Source organism: Oncorhynchus tshawytscha, linkage group LG33 (genome assembly GCF_018296145.1).
Source record: "Oncorhynchus tshawytscha isolate Ot180627B linkage group LG33, Otsh_v2.0, whole genome shotgun sequence".
NCBI classification, from domain to species: domain Eukaryota; kingdom Metazoa; phylum Chordata; class Actinopteri; order Salmoniformes; family Salmonidae; genus Oncorhynchus; species Oncorhynchus tshawytscha.
This window is the reverse complement of record NC_056461.1, coordinates 28,788,091-28,809,171: the sequence shown is the minus strand read 5'-3', so window position 1 is coordinate 28,809,171 and position 21,081 is coordinate 28,788,091. Positions and strand designations below refer to the sequence as shown.

The window sequence follows — 21,081 nt, the reverse complement described above, 5'->3', positions numbered from 1 at the left end:
TTTCTTAACTTTGTAGTATATTACATTACAGATTAGACATGATCATTTGTCATGAGGTAGTTTTGATGTAGTGAGATACTTTTTCAAAGTAACTTTAGTTAAACAAACTAGTATATTTTTATTAAGAGTAGCTTTGCTGTAGCTCAACTTCTTCAGTGTGAAGTAATTGGTAGCTTGGTAAACTATATTTTCAAAGTAGCTTTCCCAATACTGGACATTGGTCACTAAAAGCTGGGTCTTATTGCTTGATAACACAGATGTGTCACTGTGAAAAAAAGTAGCAATGATACTGCGAGATATGACTGGGGGATTCAAATGTCATACAGATATCATTCACTTTTCCCAAACAAATTAGAATAAAAACGGAATGCTCTGTACCAAAATTGACATCATCAGGTCTGTGTGCACAATGGATGAATTGTCTCACTGAGGTGGTCTGTATCCCGCATCAGAACACAGCCTCAATGATACACAATAAAAATACAAAAATGTTATTCCAGAAAGGAAATGAGATTTTCTTTTGACAACATGGAAAGACCCCCCCTCTTTCCAAACACGCACCAGCACCCCAAATAAAGGGGCACCTGACAGAAGAGCTGACAATGGGTGGCATTCACACCCTGAATAATGACACGTCTGTGTTGTGGCCGGGATGTGCCACCCAGCTGCCCCTAGGTAGGGAGGGACAATGGTACCATAGCCGCCTGTCCATGCAAATCATGTGATGAAAAAGAAAGTATAAATGGGCCAATGACCGACAAAAACACAATACCCAGTTTGGACTGACACTATAGCACCTTCTATAACCAACCACGGAGCCAAGATGAGAGTCGGAGTGCCCATATTCCTCTTTTTGGCTGCAGCAGGATTCCACACTGGTATGAGAATTGTGTGGTCTATTTCTCAATGTCATAATGTTTTAAACTTCTCCAATATATTTCTGTTTAAATATCAGTCAGCTGTGGCATTTGATGAAGACCTGTACTGCTGATACTAGTTGCAATGCTGTTTCATGATGTATTGTGCGATGGTAATGTAAAGAAGGCCCTCAGCCTTTTTTATGTGATTGGCATTCAATTGAATCCTTATGTTTAATTGATAACATGCCAGAGGGAAATGTGAGTTGGCTGGTTATAATAGTAAAGAACAATAAGGCCCGCATACTCTTTATGCTCCCATTTCAGCGCTTTCTTTGGGGGTGGTGGTGGTGGTGGGGGGGGTTGGATATCATCACATCTATGTTGTGTTGTCTAACATTATAATCAAATTTGACATTAAATTGCTTCTGACATCCCCAGCTCTGACCGCATCCTTGGAATCGGCAGAAAAAGAAGACACATTTGGTGAGGAAGGTGAGAAAGACCATGATGGATGAAGATGATGATGTTGATGTTTTTGAGCGTAATGCCTCTCTGACAACGCATGAGATAAAATAAGATAAGATAGTACTTTATTACATTTTATTGCGCCAGCCAATACGTACAGTACATGACCAGTAAATACACCATAAAAACACAACACACAGACATTATAAGTAGCACAGTATCAATAGACATAAAAAAAGTGTTTGTGTTAAAAGAAAACTCATGTGACTTTTTCACTTTTTCCAGTGGGGCTGGAGCAGCTAAGCGACCTGCAAAAGAGAGGTACAATGATCAATGTCTCAGAGACACTCATAGAAGAGCTTTTGCTCCACGCACAACTACAATGACTTTGACTGAAATCTAGTTCAACTGGAGTTTTTTTAATCTACTCTGGGGCACTGATGGCTCATAGTGCTACAGCTTGCATTAATCAACATCATTTATCTGCCTTTCTCTGTCCTCAGATCAGGAGGAGTTTGAAGCAGCTCAAATGAGTGGTAAGACACACAGTGACATAGGCAACAATTCTGGTTAATGACCTGTCTTGAATTGTCCCAGCAAATCATTTGTAATAATTTTAATTAACACAATGAAAGAACAATACTGTCCATATTGCCATCTAAAGGTGATGCACACAGTGAGGATGTACAGTACTTGGGTCAGGGAATCCTAGCCTTCTAAAAACTAATTAGGGGACATTGTATTGTTTTTGCATTTGGCCCATTGATAGTGAAATAATACAATTTCACCTCTTGTTTTCCTTTAACAAATGTCATTTTTCTGTCTATGGTAGAGGCTGTTCAAGATGAAAATACTGGTAATCACTGAAAGTCTGCTGTTGACAAGCATACGTATTAATCAACCATACGTTTTTGTAAATGTAGGCCTATTCATAATTTATTGAATGTATTTTTTTTTTTACAGAGGAGGAGAATGACACTCAGGAAGAGGACATGAGTAAGAACAGATGGCACATATGACAACACTCACAGGAAAAGATTGGTTACTGACAGGCACGCGTTTTTTTCCATAGTTTGTTTAGATTACTTATAACTTTACTCGTGTCGTTTTCCAGCAGACAGAGACGGAAACGTTGAGGCAGACCAACATGGTAAGGAAAGGTTGAACGGACAGTGTTTAAAGACACCTGTAGATGGCACTAAAGTGTTAGAAGACCGACATGAGTGTTTCTTAGCAAGACATTCACTTGATGTTTGGTTCTTTAGTTATAACTATAAAAAATATATATATATATATATATATTTTAGATTCATTCAGGTACATGTATAAGCCTAAGTTTCCTGTTCTCCAACAGAGTCTGAGTCTGATGAGGATGTAGATGGTGAGTAATTACCTCTGTCTTTTTCAAAATGTCTCATGTAATAACACATGCAGGACTTTTCCTAATACACCCTCACAACCTTGTGTTCTCTGTTTCCTTACAGGTATGAGGCAAAAGCGTGGTACGCATAGAACCTTCAGTCTCATGTTGTCTCAAGTTACATTTGATAGAATCATCTTCTCTGAGTAACACAAAATATCCAAAGAACATTTGAAACTCACATGAAACAATACCAGCCATTCACTCACTGGTATACAATAATATGTTCACATCTTCTGTCCCTTCCTAGAACAACTTGAAGCCAACGTTGAAGAAGCAGATGAGACTACAAATCTAGGTAGGATATGAATATTTACTTGTTAGTAAATATTTTTGAACAACTGACAATGGTCTTGTTGACTCTGGTAGTAGATACATACACTACGTTATATAATATCCCCCCTTTTTTCTCTTCACAATTGAACTCGAGGACATAGCCAAAAACAGTGAACATGTCTTAATTTTACCTGGCTAGTATCCATCGTCCATAAAAATGTGTTTGCTCTAGCTGTTGTTGAAATTGTTGAACATTTTCCATTGCTCATAAAATGTAAAGGTTCAGGTTCAGATGAAATCAAATGTAAATGAAAGGGCTTCATCAGGGCTTTCCCCTCAACATTTCCATCTGATAAAACGGGAATCTTACAATACACAATAAACACATAACTTCCTTTACCACAGCTGTATAACTGCAGCCAGGCACATCCTGGCAGTAAAAACATGTTTTTATTACACTCATGCGAACAAGTAATGACATCTTTGTTCTTCCAAAAACTATGCTTTGTAGTGAGCATATCAACATAACATGTTGTTTATTAATCGTTTTATAGTTATTAACAAGCTAATTTTATGGACAGACAGCAAAAACACATTTTATGAACTATGCCAGTCGGAGTCCGCATAAAAATATGAATGTTATACACATGTTCAAGGTCAATAGTTATTTTTGAGTTGATGAGGAAAATCACATCATAGAGCTAGACATTATTGACTTGACCTCATAACCAAAGCACTCCATGGAGAGACTTTGACCCAGACCATGGAGTCACTGATGTCAAACTAGTTGAACAGGACACTGGCAACGTGATTGATTGTTTGAATGCTGGCACCCTTGCTTTTAGTGTATCTAGGACAGACATCTAGGGCACTCCAAGACACCTGTCCCCAAATGCTTATCTGTGCTTGATTTATTCTGTATCATCTGCTGTGTCCTGGGTTATTTCTGGACCCGAGATACAGGCTAGGAAAGGAACGGCGTGAATCAAGGCAGGCACATTTTTGACAAACTGTAGGACCAAGGTCAATAACCAAGGTCCTTATCTGCATGTTCAGCACTTCATCTTCTTAAGGCTCTGGATCTTGAACCCTGAAAACAAATTAATATCATGTTGTGTAATAATTTACAACTAGTTTCTAGATCACCGGGTTAACCTGAAAAATGCACTTCACTGGGCATAAAAGGGGCCCTTGTGTTATTGAATCAATGGTTTTCACAGCCTAAGCAACGCTGTGCTAGAATGGTTTTGAGACTCCTGCGGGGAGTAGGATACGTGTGTGTGTGTGTGTGTGTGTGTAATGCTCATAAAAACAAAGGAATCAATTCTCACTTTTTCTGCGTCACAGCTGAGGTAGAGTGAGCCTGCCGGAGGCATCATGTGAGGAGGCAGCACTTGCAGACCTACCCCCCATCTTCTATTACAGAACCCGAAGAACATTGTGCAGCGAAACAGTTAACCGTTAATAAAGAGACATCTCTCTCCCCATTCTATTTCACTGCTGTGTGACTCCGTCCTTATGCAATAGGCCATTGAGGTTTATTTAGAATGTAATGGTTTGAAAAGTGAGTATTTCAAAACGTCTTGAATACATAAAATACAAAAAAAATTATAGCTTTCCATTTTTATTTATTTTTTCCTCCAAATGTATTCTGTCTGCATAACAAACCAGTATTTTCTTTGGTGCCTTAAAAACAAAAAAAAAACTATTAAGGCAACTATAACTCTAAATGAGTTTAGTAGTGCAGCAGCTCAGTACCGCAACTCTTGGTGGCATCACAGCAGCAATACATGCCCCCCTCTTTCCAACAGAGCATCAGGGCAAGGTCCACACACACACACAGTCAAAAACATCAGGTTCAGGGTAGTAACCTGATGTCTCTCACACTAACCTCATCAACCACACATAAAACATAGCTGTGAGATGGTGGCAAGAGCAACCTGATGTGTTGGCAAGTACACATTCCTCAGACCAACAGTACAGGCAAATTACAATTCCGCAGCTAAATTGCGAAACAGACTACAGAAGGCTTGAGCAGAACTAACGCATTACACCATCTAGTTTGATGCAATCAAGTTTAAACAGGAAATCTAAGGACCTCATTTAAGTGTCTCTCCCCACATTTACCAACATTCCATTTATTCAGATTTACCTTGTTTTCAGGTAAAAGGTCTGCCATCACCATCAATAACACCAAAGCAGACCCAGAATAGATACTTATGGTACTAGATATTTTTCTTGCAGCAAAACAAAACAATTGGGAAAAGGTTGAGAAATTAAACTTTTTACAATGATCCCATTAAAAAACAATTGTCTTTATCAACCTGCCAGATTAAAAATAGACTGTACTGTTTCAGACAATTTATAAACATGTCGTGAAGACATTTTAGCCATTTTCCTAATTAAATAATGATGTCCCAAAAGCCAGGGTGGTGGGAGCTCAACTTTGTAATGTGAGAGGTCAGGTCGCCTAGTATCACCATCTATGCTCAAAACAAAAGCATTATGGTAACTGGATGGACAAAGGGGTCTAATCCACAACCGGGTGTTGTTGACCTACAATGAGGAAGGGATAGATTTGCCTGTCAAATGCAGTCTCTACTCAGTCTGGTTTCCTGTTGAGCAGGTTTCAGTTAAATGAGGTTGCCTGACACTGCATAAAATTTGTAATTTCTTTAGAATAACTTTCACAAGAACCATATAGTGAAAGTACAGAAAACCTGAGGGATCATTGTAACAAGTTGAGAAAGCGGAGGAGAAGCTGAGAGAATTAGCTCTGAGGGGCGTGCACATCATTTCCTCTACTTATCTACAGACCAAGGGCTCTGTAGAATGGCTGAGTAAGTCAAACTCAGTTCATTCAGCAAATGGCAAGGGGAAAACTGAAACTCCCCTGCACATAAGGAAAAACAAGGCAACCAGTTCCAAGTACACACAATTCTTAAAATTGTTTAGTGACAAGACAAACACATTCTCTTGACAATGGCATTTAAAAGGTAGAGAAAGAACACCAATAACCTCACTTTCAACCTAAAAATATACTGTTTCTTCTAAGTTACTCTGAGCATGTGTTATGTATGACAGGTGAAATAGAAGCGTCACTAAAGGCTAATACTGTGTTGTAATTGTTTTGTCATCCAAACTTGTAAAATAAGATTATAAAAACAGGAACATGGTATATGTACATAATTACACGGTAAAAAAAAACAAGTAGTGGAGTATAGGAAAAAAATAAAAACTTGATTAGCTATTTTTTACAAGATCATGAGCATTGAAAAAGAAATTCTGCCAAGTCAGAAAAAAAAAACAATGACAAAGAAAACAAAAATGTTCCCATTGGAAGTGATCTGGCGCATAAACGAACACAATAATAACTTAAGGTTGGAAATTATGCAGCCAAGAACCACAGGCCCATATCACAACGTCCGTTTTTTTCCTTTTATCACATCTTTGATGTATTCCCCTCCTTCGGTGTGTTGGCATGGGGTTAGCAGGCTACATCCACCTTCCAACCCCTTCTCTCTCTTCCCCCCCCATCACGAGTGGGCACTTGTTCTCTCCTCCCCTGTTATGGGGTGCAGGCAGCCCTAGGCTCCCAGGATGACGTAGGTGAAGAGGGCCATGATGGCAGCGCTGATCAGGCCTGAAATGGGCACAGTAACAAACCAGGCCACAAAGATGTTCCGGAACAGACGCCAGTCCACACCCTTCCTGGAGCGCAGCCAGCCAACCGCTACCACAGAGCCCACCTGGCAACACACAGACCTTTGTTAACCAATTAGAATCCATGACCCATTAAGAATAAATGGTCAACACTCCCCTGACAGTAGCAGACTGGATTCAGTTTTTAAATCTTGGTTTGAGTGTTAAAAAACAAAAGTGGAAATTAGAACCAGTTTGAACCACCAAATTCAGACATCCTGTTTACTCCTCCCTGCCTCCCACATTACTAAGGCATACTCCCCTTCATGTCTCTGCATCAGACCACAGTGTCTGAGTCTGAACAGCTTACCTTACAGTGGGTGGTGGAGACAGGCAAGCCAATATTGGAGGCAACCACAACGGTCAGGGCTGAGGCAAGTTCAATGCTGAAACCACTGAAGGGAAAGAAAACCAGCCTAGAGTCACCAGATGGTCCTGCCCGTGTATGTGTCTAATTTCACAGATAGTGTGAAGTCTCATGTCTGTGGGGAATGTTATGCTATAAGTTTGCCATTTGAATGTTTGATTTAGTCAGTTCTGTGATGTCTGGCACATACCTGGAGGGAGTGATGGGGGTGAGGTCCTTGCCCATGGTCTGGATAACCCTGCGACCCCACACCCAGAGACCGAGGCAGATGCCAACTCCTCCGTACAACAGCAGCCAGATGGGTGTCGGGGCGCTGGAGTTAACTGAACCACTATTGTAAACCAGCCACAGAGCTACCAAAGGACCAATGGCATTGCTGCAGGAGAAAAGAGACTGGGTTACTAAAATATTAAATCAGGTACAAAAAGTCCCTCTACATGAACACAGAGGCACTAACCCTATTGCTAGTCCAGAAATATAAAAAATATATATATAGATGACTATTCATCCAAGATGGAACATCTCCCTACCTGACGTCGTTGCCTCCATGGGCAAAGGAGCCGAAGCAGGCAGTGAGGATCTGGAGAAACCTGAAAAGTTCAGAGACCTCAGGGCGGTCCCGGTCCTGCCTATCCTCCTCCAGAGAGCTGCGGCTGCTGCCAGCATCCTCCTCTCCCATCTCAAGAGTCACCTCTGCTTCCCCCATGCCCTCAGGAGCCCCGTGCTCAGCCACAGCGTTGCAGTAGCTGGTGTAGCTGTCCATGCGTACACGCTTCTTCTTCTCCTCTGTACCCTTGTCCTCGCTGGCGTGGAACTCGCCCTCTTTGGGCCGGAAGTCCCCGTGCATGCCGATGATGGCCATGGTGTAAGAGGTGTAGCTGTTGTTGCGGCGGATGGGTCTGTCGCCAGTCTCGCCCATGCAGTCACCTACCTTGGCAAGGTGGAGCTTGTGCAGCAGGTCCTTGTAGAGGCCAGAGTCCTTGTGCACAGTGTGGTACTGGCTGTAACCGTTGCTGGGGACGTGGGCTGGGCCATTGCTGAACTGCACATCATTACTGAACTGCACTTTTTGGACTGAATAAAAATATGTAAAAGTCAGGAACAGTGCAAGCAAGCTCTGTAGTCAGTGAGTCATGGAAAATGAATTACTTAATATTTACAGATTTATTTGTATCCAATTTTCTCACTTTACCAAGGCAGCCATAACCTCCCCATGACTCACACTTACCATTCTCAGACTCCTTGCCTTCGTTATTGTCGCCATCATCAGAATCGCCAATGTCAAAGGTTACCCTGCGCTCCTCTTGGGGAAGCTGGGAGGGGGAGTCTGGGTCAATGGGGGAGGGGGGTGAAGGGGGCTCCTCAGGGACAGGTTTCAGGATGGTACAGGGTACAGGTTCCTCCCTCAGCTCCCTCTTATCCATCAGTGGGCTCTCAGAGGGGCTGGAAGACTTGATTTTTCCTGGAGGGGAACAAGATGGAATTAGACTGCCTGGGCCAAGTCCAAACACAAATACGGTACAGTAAGGGAACATGAGATGGCACTAGGGATGTGCATCTTCCCCTTTCAAGACGATTTGATACATGGGCTCCGATACAGGAACGGTACATTTTAAACAATAATTTTGGACTGATTTTGTCAAGAGCGAAACCTCTTGCAACATCCACTCAGACCAAATCAAAGTTCGTCACATACACCGAATACATTTCACCTTACAGTGAAATGCTTACCTACAGGCCCCAACCAACAGTGCAATTTTAAGGTAAGTTTTTTTTTAAAGAAAGAAAAAAAAAGTATTAGGTAAACATTTGATAAGTAAAGAAATAAAACCAGTAAAAAGACAGTGAAAAATAACAGTAGCGAGGCCATGTACAGGCACTGGTTAGTCAGGCAAATTGAGGTATAATGTACATGTAGGTATGGTTAAAGTGACAGGCGCAGTGATTATGGTCATTGTAGTTAATCACCACATTTACGTGCTGAACTAGGTTGAATATTTGTTTAATGAAAACTACAACTCTTCAGCCCAGCGTACGACATAATTCATGAGGAGTCAAGAACTATTTTATTTCTCTGGAGAAACAGCACGTTGGGCTCACAAAAACAAACTAAATGGAATTCAAGTGAGTTAACAGACATTGATTATAAAAAATGTACACGTTTCCCTCAGCACCATGAAATGATCTATTTCCCCCTGTATATTAAAAAAACAAAACACCATATGCACAGATTGGATTTACACAAACTACCAAAATTATTGCTGATGGTGAACCTGAACAATCTAAATTAAATCTATTGTAAGCAGGTATAGCCCGATGAGTAGTCGCCGGTAGCTTACTTCTATTCCAGTAAAACAATTCAACAGCGCATAGATAAAAAAAATTGCCACTCAACTAATAAAGCTCAATGTCACACAGGCCATTTTAGTGTTTGAATGCTGAAGGTGACATGCAGATGTGGAATACCAGGAACAGGCTGCCTACCTTGCATTAGTAAGCGTGCGAAGCTGGGCGCAGTCTGACTAGGCTACTGATGGTCCCTAGGGTTGTTCGGCATGCAAAATGATTTGTCGATCAATGACTGTCAACACAGTTACATGCTTAGCTCGTCACCGAAGGAGAGGATGCACCAGTTGTCACAAAAGATTAGTTATTTTCAAAAGGTAGGAGAAAAAAAAAGTCATATGAGCAACAAAACGTGAATTGTAACTTGTGTATACATTTTCTGACCGATGCATGCTACATTTGGAACGGTTTGGGGTCCACGGACTGATGCAGTTGTATCTTAAAAGGTTTGAACCGAGGACCAATGCGCACCGTTACATCCCTAAAGAGCACGTATGGTTCTTATACGCCTCAGCATTTAAGGTTCACATAGGAATTGCATAACAAGGGCTAATTTCTCTACACCTGCAATAACATCTGCTAAATAGGTGTATATGACCAATAAAATTTGACAATGACGTGTTTATATTTACATTGTGCTACCGACTAAAACCTTCACAGGCAGGTCTATGTAGATAAGGTCTGAGATGTAATGTATCATGCATTACTTTATGGCTTCAGACCAAATCAGATACTCAATGCAAACATATGGCCACTGCGTGGTCATCTGATCATTTGTCTGCTACCTAGCCAGTTGACCTGATTGCATCAGCAAAACTTTTCCAGAGACGCTAGTCGTTTATTTGACTAGAGCCACGTCAGTCGAGTCACCCGCACAGTCTTAACCCTGTGATGCAGTGCTAACGTCGCGTCAATGCCTTAAGTCAACCCATGGCTATTCTAGTCAAGGAGGTAAAGGCCCATTAGTGGATCGCTATGATCCAATTAGGCTGCCTCTGTCTGATGGACTAGAACCATCCCAGACAGTTCATTCATGGTCAGCCAGATTGACCTCAGCATCCCATGCATTTCCCCTTTCACAAGATGCACCATTGGCGATTTATAGTGAAGTTAAGATAAAGGGAGGCTATTTAAGTTAAAATCCTGGCTTTCAGAACATCATGTAACACGTTTGACTTGCACTATTAATAGAAGGGTCTACTTTTGACCAGCACAACTATCCACCTGCATTTTAAGCTCAATATCAATTTAAAGCATAATTGCCTACCCATAATTGGTTAAATCTCACTTTTATTCCACCATATTTTTTTTAAACTAAAAAAAAGCCATTTTCACACACAGTATACGTTAATGTTGGGGTCACCCTGGAGATGAAAATGTAGTTGAAAAATTGTGAAATTTCCCTTGAATCCCTGACACTTGTTCAGTGCCTAATGCAATGCATCAATCTAACTACACTCAAAACTTATTTACCAAAATAAAACAATTTATAACAAGGGTGCCAAAACAAAAGAAAAACTAAATTGAGACTTACGTTCAATCTTCTTCTTGAGACGTGGGCAAACAATGAACCAGACCAACAGGGCGGTAAGCACACCACAGGTCAAAGAGATGAGCAGTGTGCCCCACCATGGGACCTTGTCAAATCCAAGCACTGGAGTAACAGAAGGGGAAACGGAGAGAGGAAAGATAGTTTTTCAAAACAAGTCAGCAGGCACTACCTTACTAAAGAATAAGAAAACAGTTGGCATTGTGACTAAATAGTCTATCTGGATCCACATCTATAAGTGGTAGAACTACAAAAGCCTGTTCTTATATTTACATTACAAAATGTTTCTAAATTATATGTTGAGTACAGAGTAAAAAAAACATTTCAATGTAGACGGTAAAATGCTAGAATGATCAATTGGAAGCAAATTCTTCGATTAAATTGTACATGGTCATATTTCCAGGGAAAAATTAAGTACTACTGAAAACACATACACCACCACTAGCTACAAGGATGAGCCACAGCAGTTACGCAATGCCGCATGGAGGAGAGCATGTGAATGACAAGGGATGTCGCAGCGACCCAAATGGACCCCTGCCTCCAACTGCACATGGACAGTGAGTGATTGCCTTAGAAGGCTAGATGAGAGGACTTGGGGAGGAGATAAAAAAAAAAAAAACAAGGAGGCCTTCAAATATACTTTAACAGTGTCCGCTGGAGCATAAAGGGCATCGGGTGCCAAGCCTGCAGTAGTGTGTGTGAGGTTGTCAACGTAGTCTTGTGCATGCTGTTGGCAGGGAGAAGGACCATTACAGATCCCCCTTGGGGAACAGCCGCCAGCGACATGTTGGAGAGTTAGCAACATGGTCAGAGTAAAAAAAAAAAAAAAAAAAGTGCTGCGTGAAAATTCAAGTTGACCTTGACCACGTGTAATATAAATAAATAACTCTAGACTGGGATTTGAACAACAAACAAAAGGAAATGAAGGCCAAGGCCCAGAGACAACAGTGAGTCTGTGTTGGTTACAGGGCAGAGTGTGCCATGCGCTCTCCTGTGCAGTCTACTGACTCACCCTCACATTCGGCGAGAGAAGACTACAGGCCGTGGCACATTAGCAATGTGTATTTAGTTACGCAACAAACTCACCCCCCTCCAGGAAGAGGGAATGAGAAGGGGGTGATATAATTTCTCTTTCACGAACGGCTGAGGCTTCTTTCATTAGACTAGTCTCGAATGGCTGGCTGTGGGACAGCCCAAAACAGGTGCGGCCGGTAGACATTTGTTGGGGGGGCTGGTGCCAAATTAAGAGTGGGCAAAAAGTGGCCCCCAAAAAGGAGAGAATGGAGTCTGTATTATTCAGTATGTGCAGAAGAACATTTCCATGTTGATGGCCTTTTGTGAATCACATCTCCAGAGAATTTATTTATTTTTTAAAAGCACCAACCCAGTCATTTTAAAACTGAGCCACACAAAGGGGCGTCTACACCACAGCGTACGCAGTGGGATGAATTAGGGCTCAGGAAGTGGAATTTAACCACGTCTGCGTTCCAAACCCCTCCCGTGTAACCTCTGCATCCCGTGGCCTACTTTACACAATAACATGGTTTGTTGTCATTTTCCAGCAGCGGTTTAGCCCCATCCCTCATGGCAGCAACAGTTAAATAACCATTTATGACTCATTGTATATTTAGGCTGGTGGCTTTGGCCAATTATCCTCTTCATTGTCACCGTCTGTGTCACTCCTACAAACTAGTTGAATAAACCAAATGTTGACAGAGACTGAAAAAAGTAACAATGACGATACTTTTGTTGAAGATTTTGCACTCAGCTTTTCCTAACTGTACGAAGATAAAGTTGGCTACTCAAACTATTTCAGCGACACTAACTTACTGTTGCTTGCCTATTAGGGTTAATAATAATAATTAAGCTACAAGGCCTGAGAGGGTGTGGTATACTGGGCATATACCACAAATCCCCAAGGTGCCTTATTGCTAATATAAACTGGTTAAAAACGTAATTAGAAGAGTAAAAATTTAAAAAGTCATACGGTCTGATACAGCACAACTTTCAGCCAATCAGCATTCAGGGCTCGGACCAGCCAGTTTATAATTAGTAATTTGAAGTACCATACACACCACGTGTATTCTGAATCACAGCTCAGTTTAATAAACCCCTTCTCTGCTTCTCCACTGTTATCCGCATTTCTATTTTACTGATTTTTGTGTGTCCCCTAAGCAACCAAGCCACCAGCAGTTTGTTTTTCAAAGGGGAACCGAAGCAGAAAATGTACATTCCAGCTAACGCATACTGAAATGCAGGGACATGGGGGGTGTCCACTGGATCACTCTTTTTTTTTTGAATAGATGTTGTTTGAAAGTACACAGTTGGTAGTGAAAGACAGGCAGGTTATGTAAGTGAAGAAATAAATTAGATTTCTGTAACAAGACCAGCATTTGCTTGGTTCCAAAAATCAAATGTAGTCAATGTTGACATGGTCATATACATTAATGACTTCGACTTTTCCTCTGTTGGCGAAGCTTTTCAATCTATGGCCCTTCTACAGGGATCATCAACTAGATTCAGCCGCACTCTAATTAGCAGACTACAAATTGACCCCAAGAAGCCCAAACAGATAATTTGACTAAAACACTTTAAAACCTTCCTCAGATTTATATACGATCACACGTCGCTATTATGCATGGCTATACTTCAGAACATATTTCCAAAATCCAAGTCACTTGTAGCTGATGTGGTGTTTTTTTTTAAAGTCTTATGTACAACAATACACACATTTTGCACAGAAAACATGGGGCACAAATAAGTTATCCACGGGACGGATCGCAAGTTGGGAAACCTTGCGTTACAGCACAGCTTCTGAATGACTGACTAGAACTTCGCTAAAATAAGGAGTCAGGGTGATTAAGGTCTCTCCTCAAAATTATCCTCTTGACCTATTGCCAGAGTTACTCACTTTTCACTAGTTTCAACTGGGGTCTCTGGCACTAGGATTGGCTATATGGTGTATAGGAAAATCATGTTACATTGTTTGTGCTTTTACACCTCCATGTTAAAGTAAAACCAGAGGAACATGTGGTTCTAAAACAGGAGACCAAATGTACAGTTCTGTTTTGACTCCGCCCCCCTCAATCACCCATTGAATTTAACACGGGCTGTATTAGACTAGCAGATCAGTCACCACTACACGGTTTTACAACTTGGGGTAGAAATGCAGCAAAAAAATATATATTTTTAGTGTTAACCATTACTTATCCTGCGATTACAGTGGTTCCTCCAAGGACAAAATATTTAATGAGCGCACACAGCTGAAATGTGTTCTGAAATAGTATAACCCACTTAGATACATTGCACCGGAATGATCTGTGCAAAAAATAAAAATGGGGGATAGAGACCAATCATGGACTCCGGTCTCATTTTGAATTCTTAAATTCAGCCACTGGCATTTTTAAAGTATTCAGACCCCTTGACATTTTCCACAATGTTACATTACAGCCTTAATCTAAAATGGATTAAATTATTTTGTTTCACTTCCCATCAATCGACACAACACCCCATAATGACAAAGCAAAAACAGGTTTAGAAATTGTTGCATAAAAAAAATAAAAAAATAAGAAATATCACATTTACATAAGTATTCAGAACCTTTACTCAGTACATTGTTGAAGCACCTTTGACAGCGATTACAGACTTGAGTCTTTTTGGGTATGACGCTACAAGCTTGGCACCCCTGTATTTTTCTCCCATTCCTCTCTGGAGATCCTCTCAGGCTCTGTCAGGATTAAAAGGGGAGAGTCGCTGCACAGCTATTTTCAGGTCTTGCCAGATGTTCGATGGGGTTCGAGTCTGGACGGGCCACTCATGGACATTGAGACTTGTCCCGAAGCCACTCCTGCATTGTCTTGGCTTTTTTGCTTAGGTTCGTTGCCCTGTTGGAAGGTGAACCTTCACCCCAGTTGGAGGTCCTGAGCAGGTTGTCATCAAGGCTCTCTCTGTACTTTGCTCCGTTCACCTTTCCCTTGACCCGGACTAGTCTCCCATTCCCTGCTGCTGAAAAACATCCCCACAGCATGATGCTGCCACCAGGCTTCATCATAGGGATGGTGCCAGGCTTCCTCCAGACGTGACGCTTGGCATTCAGGCCAAAGAGTTCAATCTTGGTTTCAACAGACCAGAGAATCTTGTTTCACATGGTCAGTCCTTTAGGCGCCGTTTGGCAAACTCCAAGCGGGCTGTCATGTGCCTTTTACTGAGGAGTAGTTTCAATCTGGCCACTTTATCATAAAGGCCTAATTGGTGGAGTGCTGCAGAGATGGGGAGAACCTTCCAGTAGAACAACCATCTCCAGAGGAACCCTGGAGCTCTGTCAGAGTGACCATAGTGTTTTTGGTCACCTCCCTAACCAAACCCACCCCCCCATCCGATCGCTCAGTTTGGCCGGACGGCCAGCTCTAGGAAGAGTCTTGGTGGTTCCAAACGTATTCCTTTTAAGAATGATGGCAGCGATTGTGTTCTTGGAGACCTTCAATGCTGCAGAAATGTTTTGGTATCCTTCCCCAGATCTGTGCCGACACAATCCTGTCTCGGAGCTCTACAGACAATACCTTCAACATCATGGCTTGGTTTTTGCTCTGACAACTGTGGGACCTTATATAGACAGCTGTGTGCCTTTCCAAATCATATCCAATCAACTTAATTTACCACAGGTGGACTCCAATCAAGTTGCAGAAACACATCAAGGATGATCAATGGAAACAGGATGCACCTGAGCTCAATTTCAAGTCATAGCAAAGGGTCTGAATACTTATGTAAATAAGGTATCTTTAAAAAAAATGTTACAATAAATCAGCGAACATTTCTAAAACAAAAAACTTTTTTTTCGCTTTGTCATTATGAGAGATTGTGTGTAGATTGGTGAGGGGGAAAAACAATTTAAACCCTTTTAGAATAAGGCTGTAACGTAACAAAATGTGGAAAATTGAACGGATCTGAATACTTTCCGAATGCATTGTATAACATGAGGAAGTGACTGACCAGGTGTGGCTAAAGATCAGGATTAGCCTCGTAATAAGCTGGCTCCAGTTACAGGCAGTGGCCAGAGTCTAAAAGTGTGCCAGTACGTGTAAGGATACACGTCCTCCTCAGTGTGTGCGATTACAGTAGGCCAACAGTATGGAATATCTGGATCTACTATTAAATCACTCTCTGATCTCTTCTCAGTTGTGTGGGAATTCATTGAACAGCAGGATTCCTGGAATGCAATCGCTGTATGGAACTTCATGTGAGGTACCCCAGACTAAAATGTCCCCACGTACAGGACACTCACACGTAGGTGTGACTGACATAACAGTACAGTATGTGACTGATTGCATGTGGTCTCCTCTGAGTGTGCATTTATACACAGTGCATACTCTGGCCTATAGCCTTCATTTAATGGCCCAGGCCAGTTGACTTCTTGAACTGTTCGGTCCTGTAGGTAGAAGAAAACAAAAAGGAGCAAAGGTTGCTCATTTAATAAGAGTTGCAAAACCTAAAAAGTGAACAATATAGCAGACCTAAACATTTGCAGTGCTCTCAATGACACTACTGAGAATCAAAAGACTGCCAATGGCCGAGTTAACTTCCATTTTTCCTCCTCCGTGTGGGAAAGGGACAGACATTGAAGTAAGAGAAACCTATTTCCAGCTCTGTTGTGCAGTGCTCCTCTCTGCAATTTCATTCTGTTATGACCCACACCACACTCAAGAAAAGTGCCAAAACACAACAGGTTAAAATAAACAGGCCTTCTCTGAGAACAGTAAACAGTTTGGAAAAAGTGTGGGGATCCGGTTGGCTGGCTGAGGGAGCAGTTTATTTTAGTCCGTGGCTGCAGGCAGGCATGCAAGGTGAAGGCAGAGTGTGCCAACGATACTCACTTGGAGCTCCAGTGAAGATGATGGAGAACAGGTTGATCATCATGGTGACAGCATAGAAGACAGGCAGGGCCTTCAGACCGTTGGGCACGGGGTCTTTCTGCAAGGAGACAAACAGAACAGTCAGAAACACTATGCTCTCTATTGTACTGTCAGGTTACATTTGATGGCAGAAAAGGGTTGTAAGTAAATTTGATATGAATTGATGGCCCGTGAGATTACATGGAGAGTGACACTTCTTTCCAAAGAACAAGGAATGGCTTTATTCTAATGACCTTGCTTGGGACATCATTTAAGGTCTGGCACATAGCCAACAACAATTTCCAACAGGAAGCTTCATACAATTTGTAAGGACATCTAGACTTAGATAAGTGAATTTTACTCAGCTTACCTTGTGCAAGATGAACATACGTACAAAGTAGAAAAGGACACCTGACATGATGCCAGACAGAAGGGGGGAGAGGAACCAGGAGACAACTGCGGAGATTAGAACAATTAGCATTGCACCGTGCTCTCAGGAAGAACACCAGACACTAGCACCGAGCGATTAGTGTTTTAAACGTTAAATGCATTATGAAACTAAAAAGAGATTTTTAAAGGGAATTCCAGAGCCAAAAGAGTGAACATTCAATTGCTATAACTTAGAAAATATTCCATTATCTCTGTCAGGTCCACATTGGGTAGACAGCAATAAAAATATTACTATGAAATAACAATATTGCTTGTAATTATTTCATTTTAACTGGTACTGTTTATATAGCTCCATTCTTGTGTACGTTATTTTATTCCTCGTGTTTGTTACTATTACATTTTTTAAACTGCATTGTTGACAAGGTTCATAAGCAAGCATTTCACTGTAAAATGGCACACTAATACATATGTTCATTCCTTAATTAAAGTCATCATCTCAGCTTAGGCTGGAGCAACCAGCAAGACAACGTCATCTCTGCTCCACATACGATACGGACTTTAGTCATCCTATTTAGCAAGGCTAGCCTGCCTAAGTATGCTGCAGAGCAGTCTGACATTCATTTGACTAGTTCTTCAAAGTTTATAAGGCATACTTTGCGAACTGGCTATCCACCTCTCATCATTGTGTACATTCCTCTCTCATGCGTTCTGTGTGTATCCAACCTAACGTAGCAGGCGCCTCTGAGCCAGAAAGAACAGGTGCACAATGGCCATTGTCATAAATTATCACGTTTTTGTGCTGAAATAGGTGCAATATTTGCTTAGTGAAAACTACAACTCCCTCAGCCCACTGTCCAACATAGTTCTTTACTTCTTTCGTGAAGGATTTGATTTCTTTATTGAGAAACGGCACCTTGGGCTCACAAAAAACTAAATAAAAAATGGACTTGGTCAATTATTTAACTGAAACAAAACTACATTTTGGTTAATCGCTCAGCACAACCAGACACTGGCATTACTTGTACAAACAACATGTCTGACTGGAAAACATGCAACATAACGCAGCCGTCTATTTTACTTAGACAATGACGATAACGTCAAAGTAAGCTGTGGATAACGGAAGCTGCGGACTCACCAATCCGGAGGAGTTCCAGCCACCTGACCCCCTGTTGACCTCTGGCCACCAGAGAGAAGCCAATGGTAGCACCCACAATGCAGTGGGTACCTGAGATCGGCAGCTTGAGAAAAGAGGCCACCAACTGCCATACCGCAGAACCTGAGAATCAGCATAAAAGGCCAAATTGACAACTTGAACAGGGAGCGACAAAGCATTGTTTCAACATTACATACAAGTAAAATCATACAAGAAATCCAGATGGCATAAAACCCATGTTCTTACATACAAATGTATTACAAGACCCTTTTTGTAACACTCACCAAACATGGCACTGACAGAGCCAGCCATCAGCACGTGCTCAGAGCCGTTGTACATGCCAACATCGATGATGCCCTTGCGGATGGTCTCGCTGACCTTGGCTCCCAGAAGCACAGAGCCAACGGTCTCAAAGATAGTGGCCAGGATGCAGGCCTGCCGCAAGGTGACCACTCCAGAGCCCACTGCCGTGCCAAACGAGTTCGCCACGTCATTGGCCCCCACAGAAAAGGCTAGGATGAAGGCGATGATAAAGCCAACTATGAGGAGCCACATGTAGTCTGTCAGTGGTCCACCAGTGACCTGGGCCATTATCCCTAGTGTGGTGCCCGTCAGGGTGAGGGTGGCGAGAGTTGTCGAAACCATTGTGCGTGATTGATTTCTCTAAAGATTGATTTGCTTCACAATATAAGGGAATGTATATGAAAATAGATGTGATGTTCGCAAACAGCAAAATTAAATGAGGTATCAATGTGTGTATACAGTAACTTCTCTTCAAGACCCTAACCCGTAGGGGTTTGAGGGTTAACTAAACTCACTGGGTGTAGCCTATGAGTTGTCCCTGACTGAACAGAAATAAATTATGGTGAAGTAAAGTGTGGGCGTATTGCTATCCTGTAATTTTACTATCTTTGTCAGGGTTTCTCTGGCTCTGGGCTATCATGCGGACTAAACGGTCACCCATTGTTCAACAGTCAATGTAGGTGAATGGCAGAACATCCTGAAAGACAACAGTTGGAGAAAGTCTTAGTTATGTAAACACTTCCAATCGAAAACAAAATTAGTTCTTCCAACTTTAGCACATCAGTGTGCCTCAGAACAGATCCATTCATGACTATACAATAGGAGTCAGAGACCTGCTGCTGGTCAATTTATGATAGTCAAATCCTACAACGGCAACTAGGGTTCAACTCTCGTGAAAAAAAGCATAACTTAACCAAGCGTGGAGTGGTGTAGTTAACACTTTAGCAAAACTACTCAAAATAGCAGTCTGACCATGTCCTCCCTTTTATAGAAATTTTAAAAAGGGTGGCCAGGCCATTTAATTATGGGCAATCAATAAGAATTTCAGTATGAAAACATTTTTTTTTTTTTTAAACATCAACCCTTGCTTCTGTCAAGCATAAATACAACTACCTAGTTAGCAAACTATGAGCTGCCGGTGTTTCACCTTTTGTATTAGCTACTTTACGACACTGAGCCAACTTCCTTCCCATAATCATGTCTCGCTGTGCAATGACAATGGTTACCGTACAGACTGGCTTGCCTGACAAGATAAACCAATAAAGGAAGCCATTTTGGGGATGCACTCGTAGGAAGAGAATCACCAAAGCTAACTTTAGCGAGATCACATAACAGAAATTGCCAACGTAACGTAGCAGAACATTGATATACGACGATGCAATACACACACACACAAGTTCGCTAGATATACATTTAACATGGTTAACAGTCATTCAAAGTTTGCCAGCTACCGAGAAATCTAACGTTAAACGACGCATATCACGTGTCATTCATTCAATCTTGACTTGCACTAGCAACACGACCCATGTCTAACGTTAGCTAGCCATCCACATTGATGTGTCTATGCGCTAGTTCACACATGTAATGGGCAATACGTGCCATATATGTCATGCTAGCTAGCCATATTAACAAGCCATGTTTCGTAATCGCTATATATTGTTAGCGTCGCTGCGTTAATTATTCTAATGAATGATATTAGCTTTGCTAGCCAAGCTAGTAACGTTACGGCTAACAGCTAGTCAGAGCTTGCTATCTGATTTCATAATCATCACGATGTAACGTTACCCAACGTACTGTCAATGTGATGGAAATATTCCCATAGTAATTTAGACATTTTGTTAACGTTAGTTATAGGGATGTTTATCATGTACTAACTAGTAAGTTACCTAGTAATAAGTCAGTCAAAGTACTTAATACGAGCAAACGTTAGTTACAAATTGAAACCGCACTGTTTTACAAACGTAACAAATAACAATTTGTGAATTTGAAAATAATGACAAGTTTAACTTACCACACGTCGCAAAAGTAGTCAATGATGAAAAGGAAGACTAACAAATATATAACCAGTGCGCGGGATCATGAAATATACAGTCACTGGAAACGATTAGTTTGAACTTTAACAAATGTAGCTAGCTTTAGAAAGCTAAATAACCATATGAACGTAGCTACTCTTTCCGTTTAGTTATATTCCTATAATTTCAGCGTAAAACCAGGCGCATCAGCTCTTGATAGTTCCGGTAAAAGCTAGTTTTGATTGAGTCACGAGCCGGTGCTTGTCTTTATGGAGAATCAGAGGGTGGTGCTTTGGTTACACCCTTTATGCCCATACTGGATATACCTGTCAATCATCGAGCTACAACGT

The 21,081-nt window shown here is 41.5% G+C and overlaps 2 protein-coding genes across 5 annotated transcripts; one reads left to right on the top strand and one right to left on the bottom strand.

Annotated features, from left to right (window-relative positions):
* Window positions 1-748: 748 nt before the first annotated feature.
* On the top strand, window positions 749-6,845 carry si:dkey-200l5.4 (transcription initiation factor TFIID subunit 7). 4 transcript variants are annotated; one of them, XM_024397622.2, is made up of 11 exons: window positions 749-878; window positions 1,299-1,343; window positions 1,611-1,646; window positions 1,829-1,861; window positions 2,158-2,181; window positions 2,289-2,321; window positions 2,440-2,475; window positions 2,680-2,706; window positions 2,810-2,827; window positions 2,996-3,043; window positions 6,603-6,845. In XM_024397622.2, exons 1-11 carry the CDS (start codon window positions 824-826, stop codon window positions 6,623-6,625), a joined length of 378 nt encoding a protein of 125 aa, XP_024253390.1. In that variant the 5' UTR covers window positions 749-823; the 3' UTR covers window positions 6,626-6,845. The 4 variants fall into 4 exon arrangements, with proteins under 4 accessions (XP_024253390.1, XP_024253388.1, XP_024253387.1 ...); XM_024397620.2 differs by having other exon boundaries at window positions 1,299-1,352; window positions 2,443-2,475; XM_024397619.2 differs by having other exon boundaries at window positions 750-878; window positions 1,299-1,352.
* Window positions 4,630-20,996, bottom strand: LOC112231084 (sodium-dependent phosphate transporter 1-B). Its single transcript, XM_024397618.2, has 11 exons — window positions 20,731-20,996; window positions 18,701-19,416; window positions 18,399-18,539; window positions 17,244-17,329; window positions 16,856-16,952; window positions 10,971-11,090; window positions 8,319-8,552; window positions 7,621-8,164; window positions 7,281-7,466; window positions 7,034-7,118; window positions 4,630-6,770 (listed from the first exon to the last, which is right to left on the bottom strand). Exons 2-11 carry the CDS (start codon window positions 19,059-19,061, stop codon window positions 6,609-6,611), a joined length of 2,016 nt encoding a protein of 671 aa, XP_024253386.1. The 5' UTR covers window positions 19,062-19,416; window positions 20,731-20,996; the 3' UTR covers window positions 4,630-6,608.
* Window positions 20,997-21,081: the final 85 nt, after the last annotated feature.

Excerpts from the sequence above, each read along its gene's own strand:
- si:dkey-200l5.4 (XM_024397619.2), top strand. The coding sequence starts at position 824 with ATGAGAGTCGGAGTGCCCATATTCCTCTTTTTGGCTGCAGCAGGATTC. Across the intron at positions 2,182-2,288 it reads TGTTCAAGATGAAAATACTG|AGGAGGAGAATGACACTCAG; the intron begins GTAATCACTGAA and ends TTTTTTTTACAG. Across the intron at positions 2,322-2,439 it reads CACTCAGGAAGAGGACATGA|CAGACAGAGACGGAAACGTT; the intron begins GTAAGAACAGAT and ends GTCGTTTTCCAG.
- LOC112231084 (XM_024397618.2), bottom strand. The coding sequence starts at position 19,061 with ATGGTTTCGACAACTCTCGCCACCCTCACCCTGACGGGCACCACACTA. Across the intron at positions 11,091-16,855 it reads CATCTTCACTGGAGCTCCAA|TGCTTGGATTTGACAAGGTC; the intron begins GTGAGTATCGTT and ends CTGTTACTCCAG. Across the intron at positions 8,165-8,318 it reads AGGCAAGGAGTCTGAGAATG|TCCAAAAAGTGCAGTTCAGT; the intron begins GTAAGTGTGAGT and ends ATTTTTATTCAG.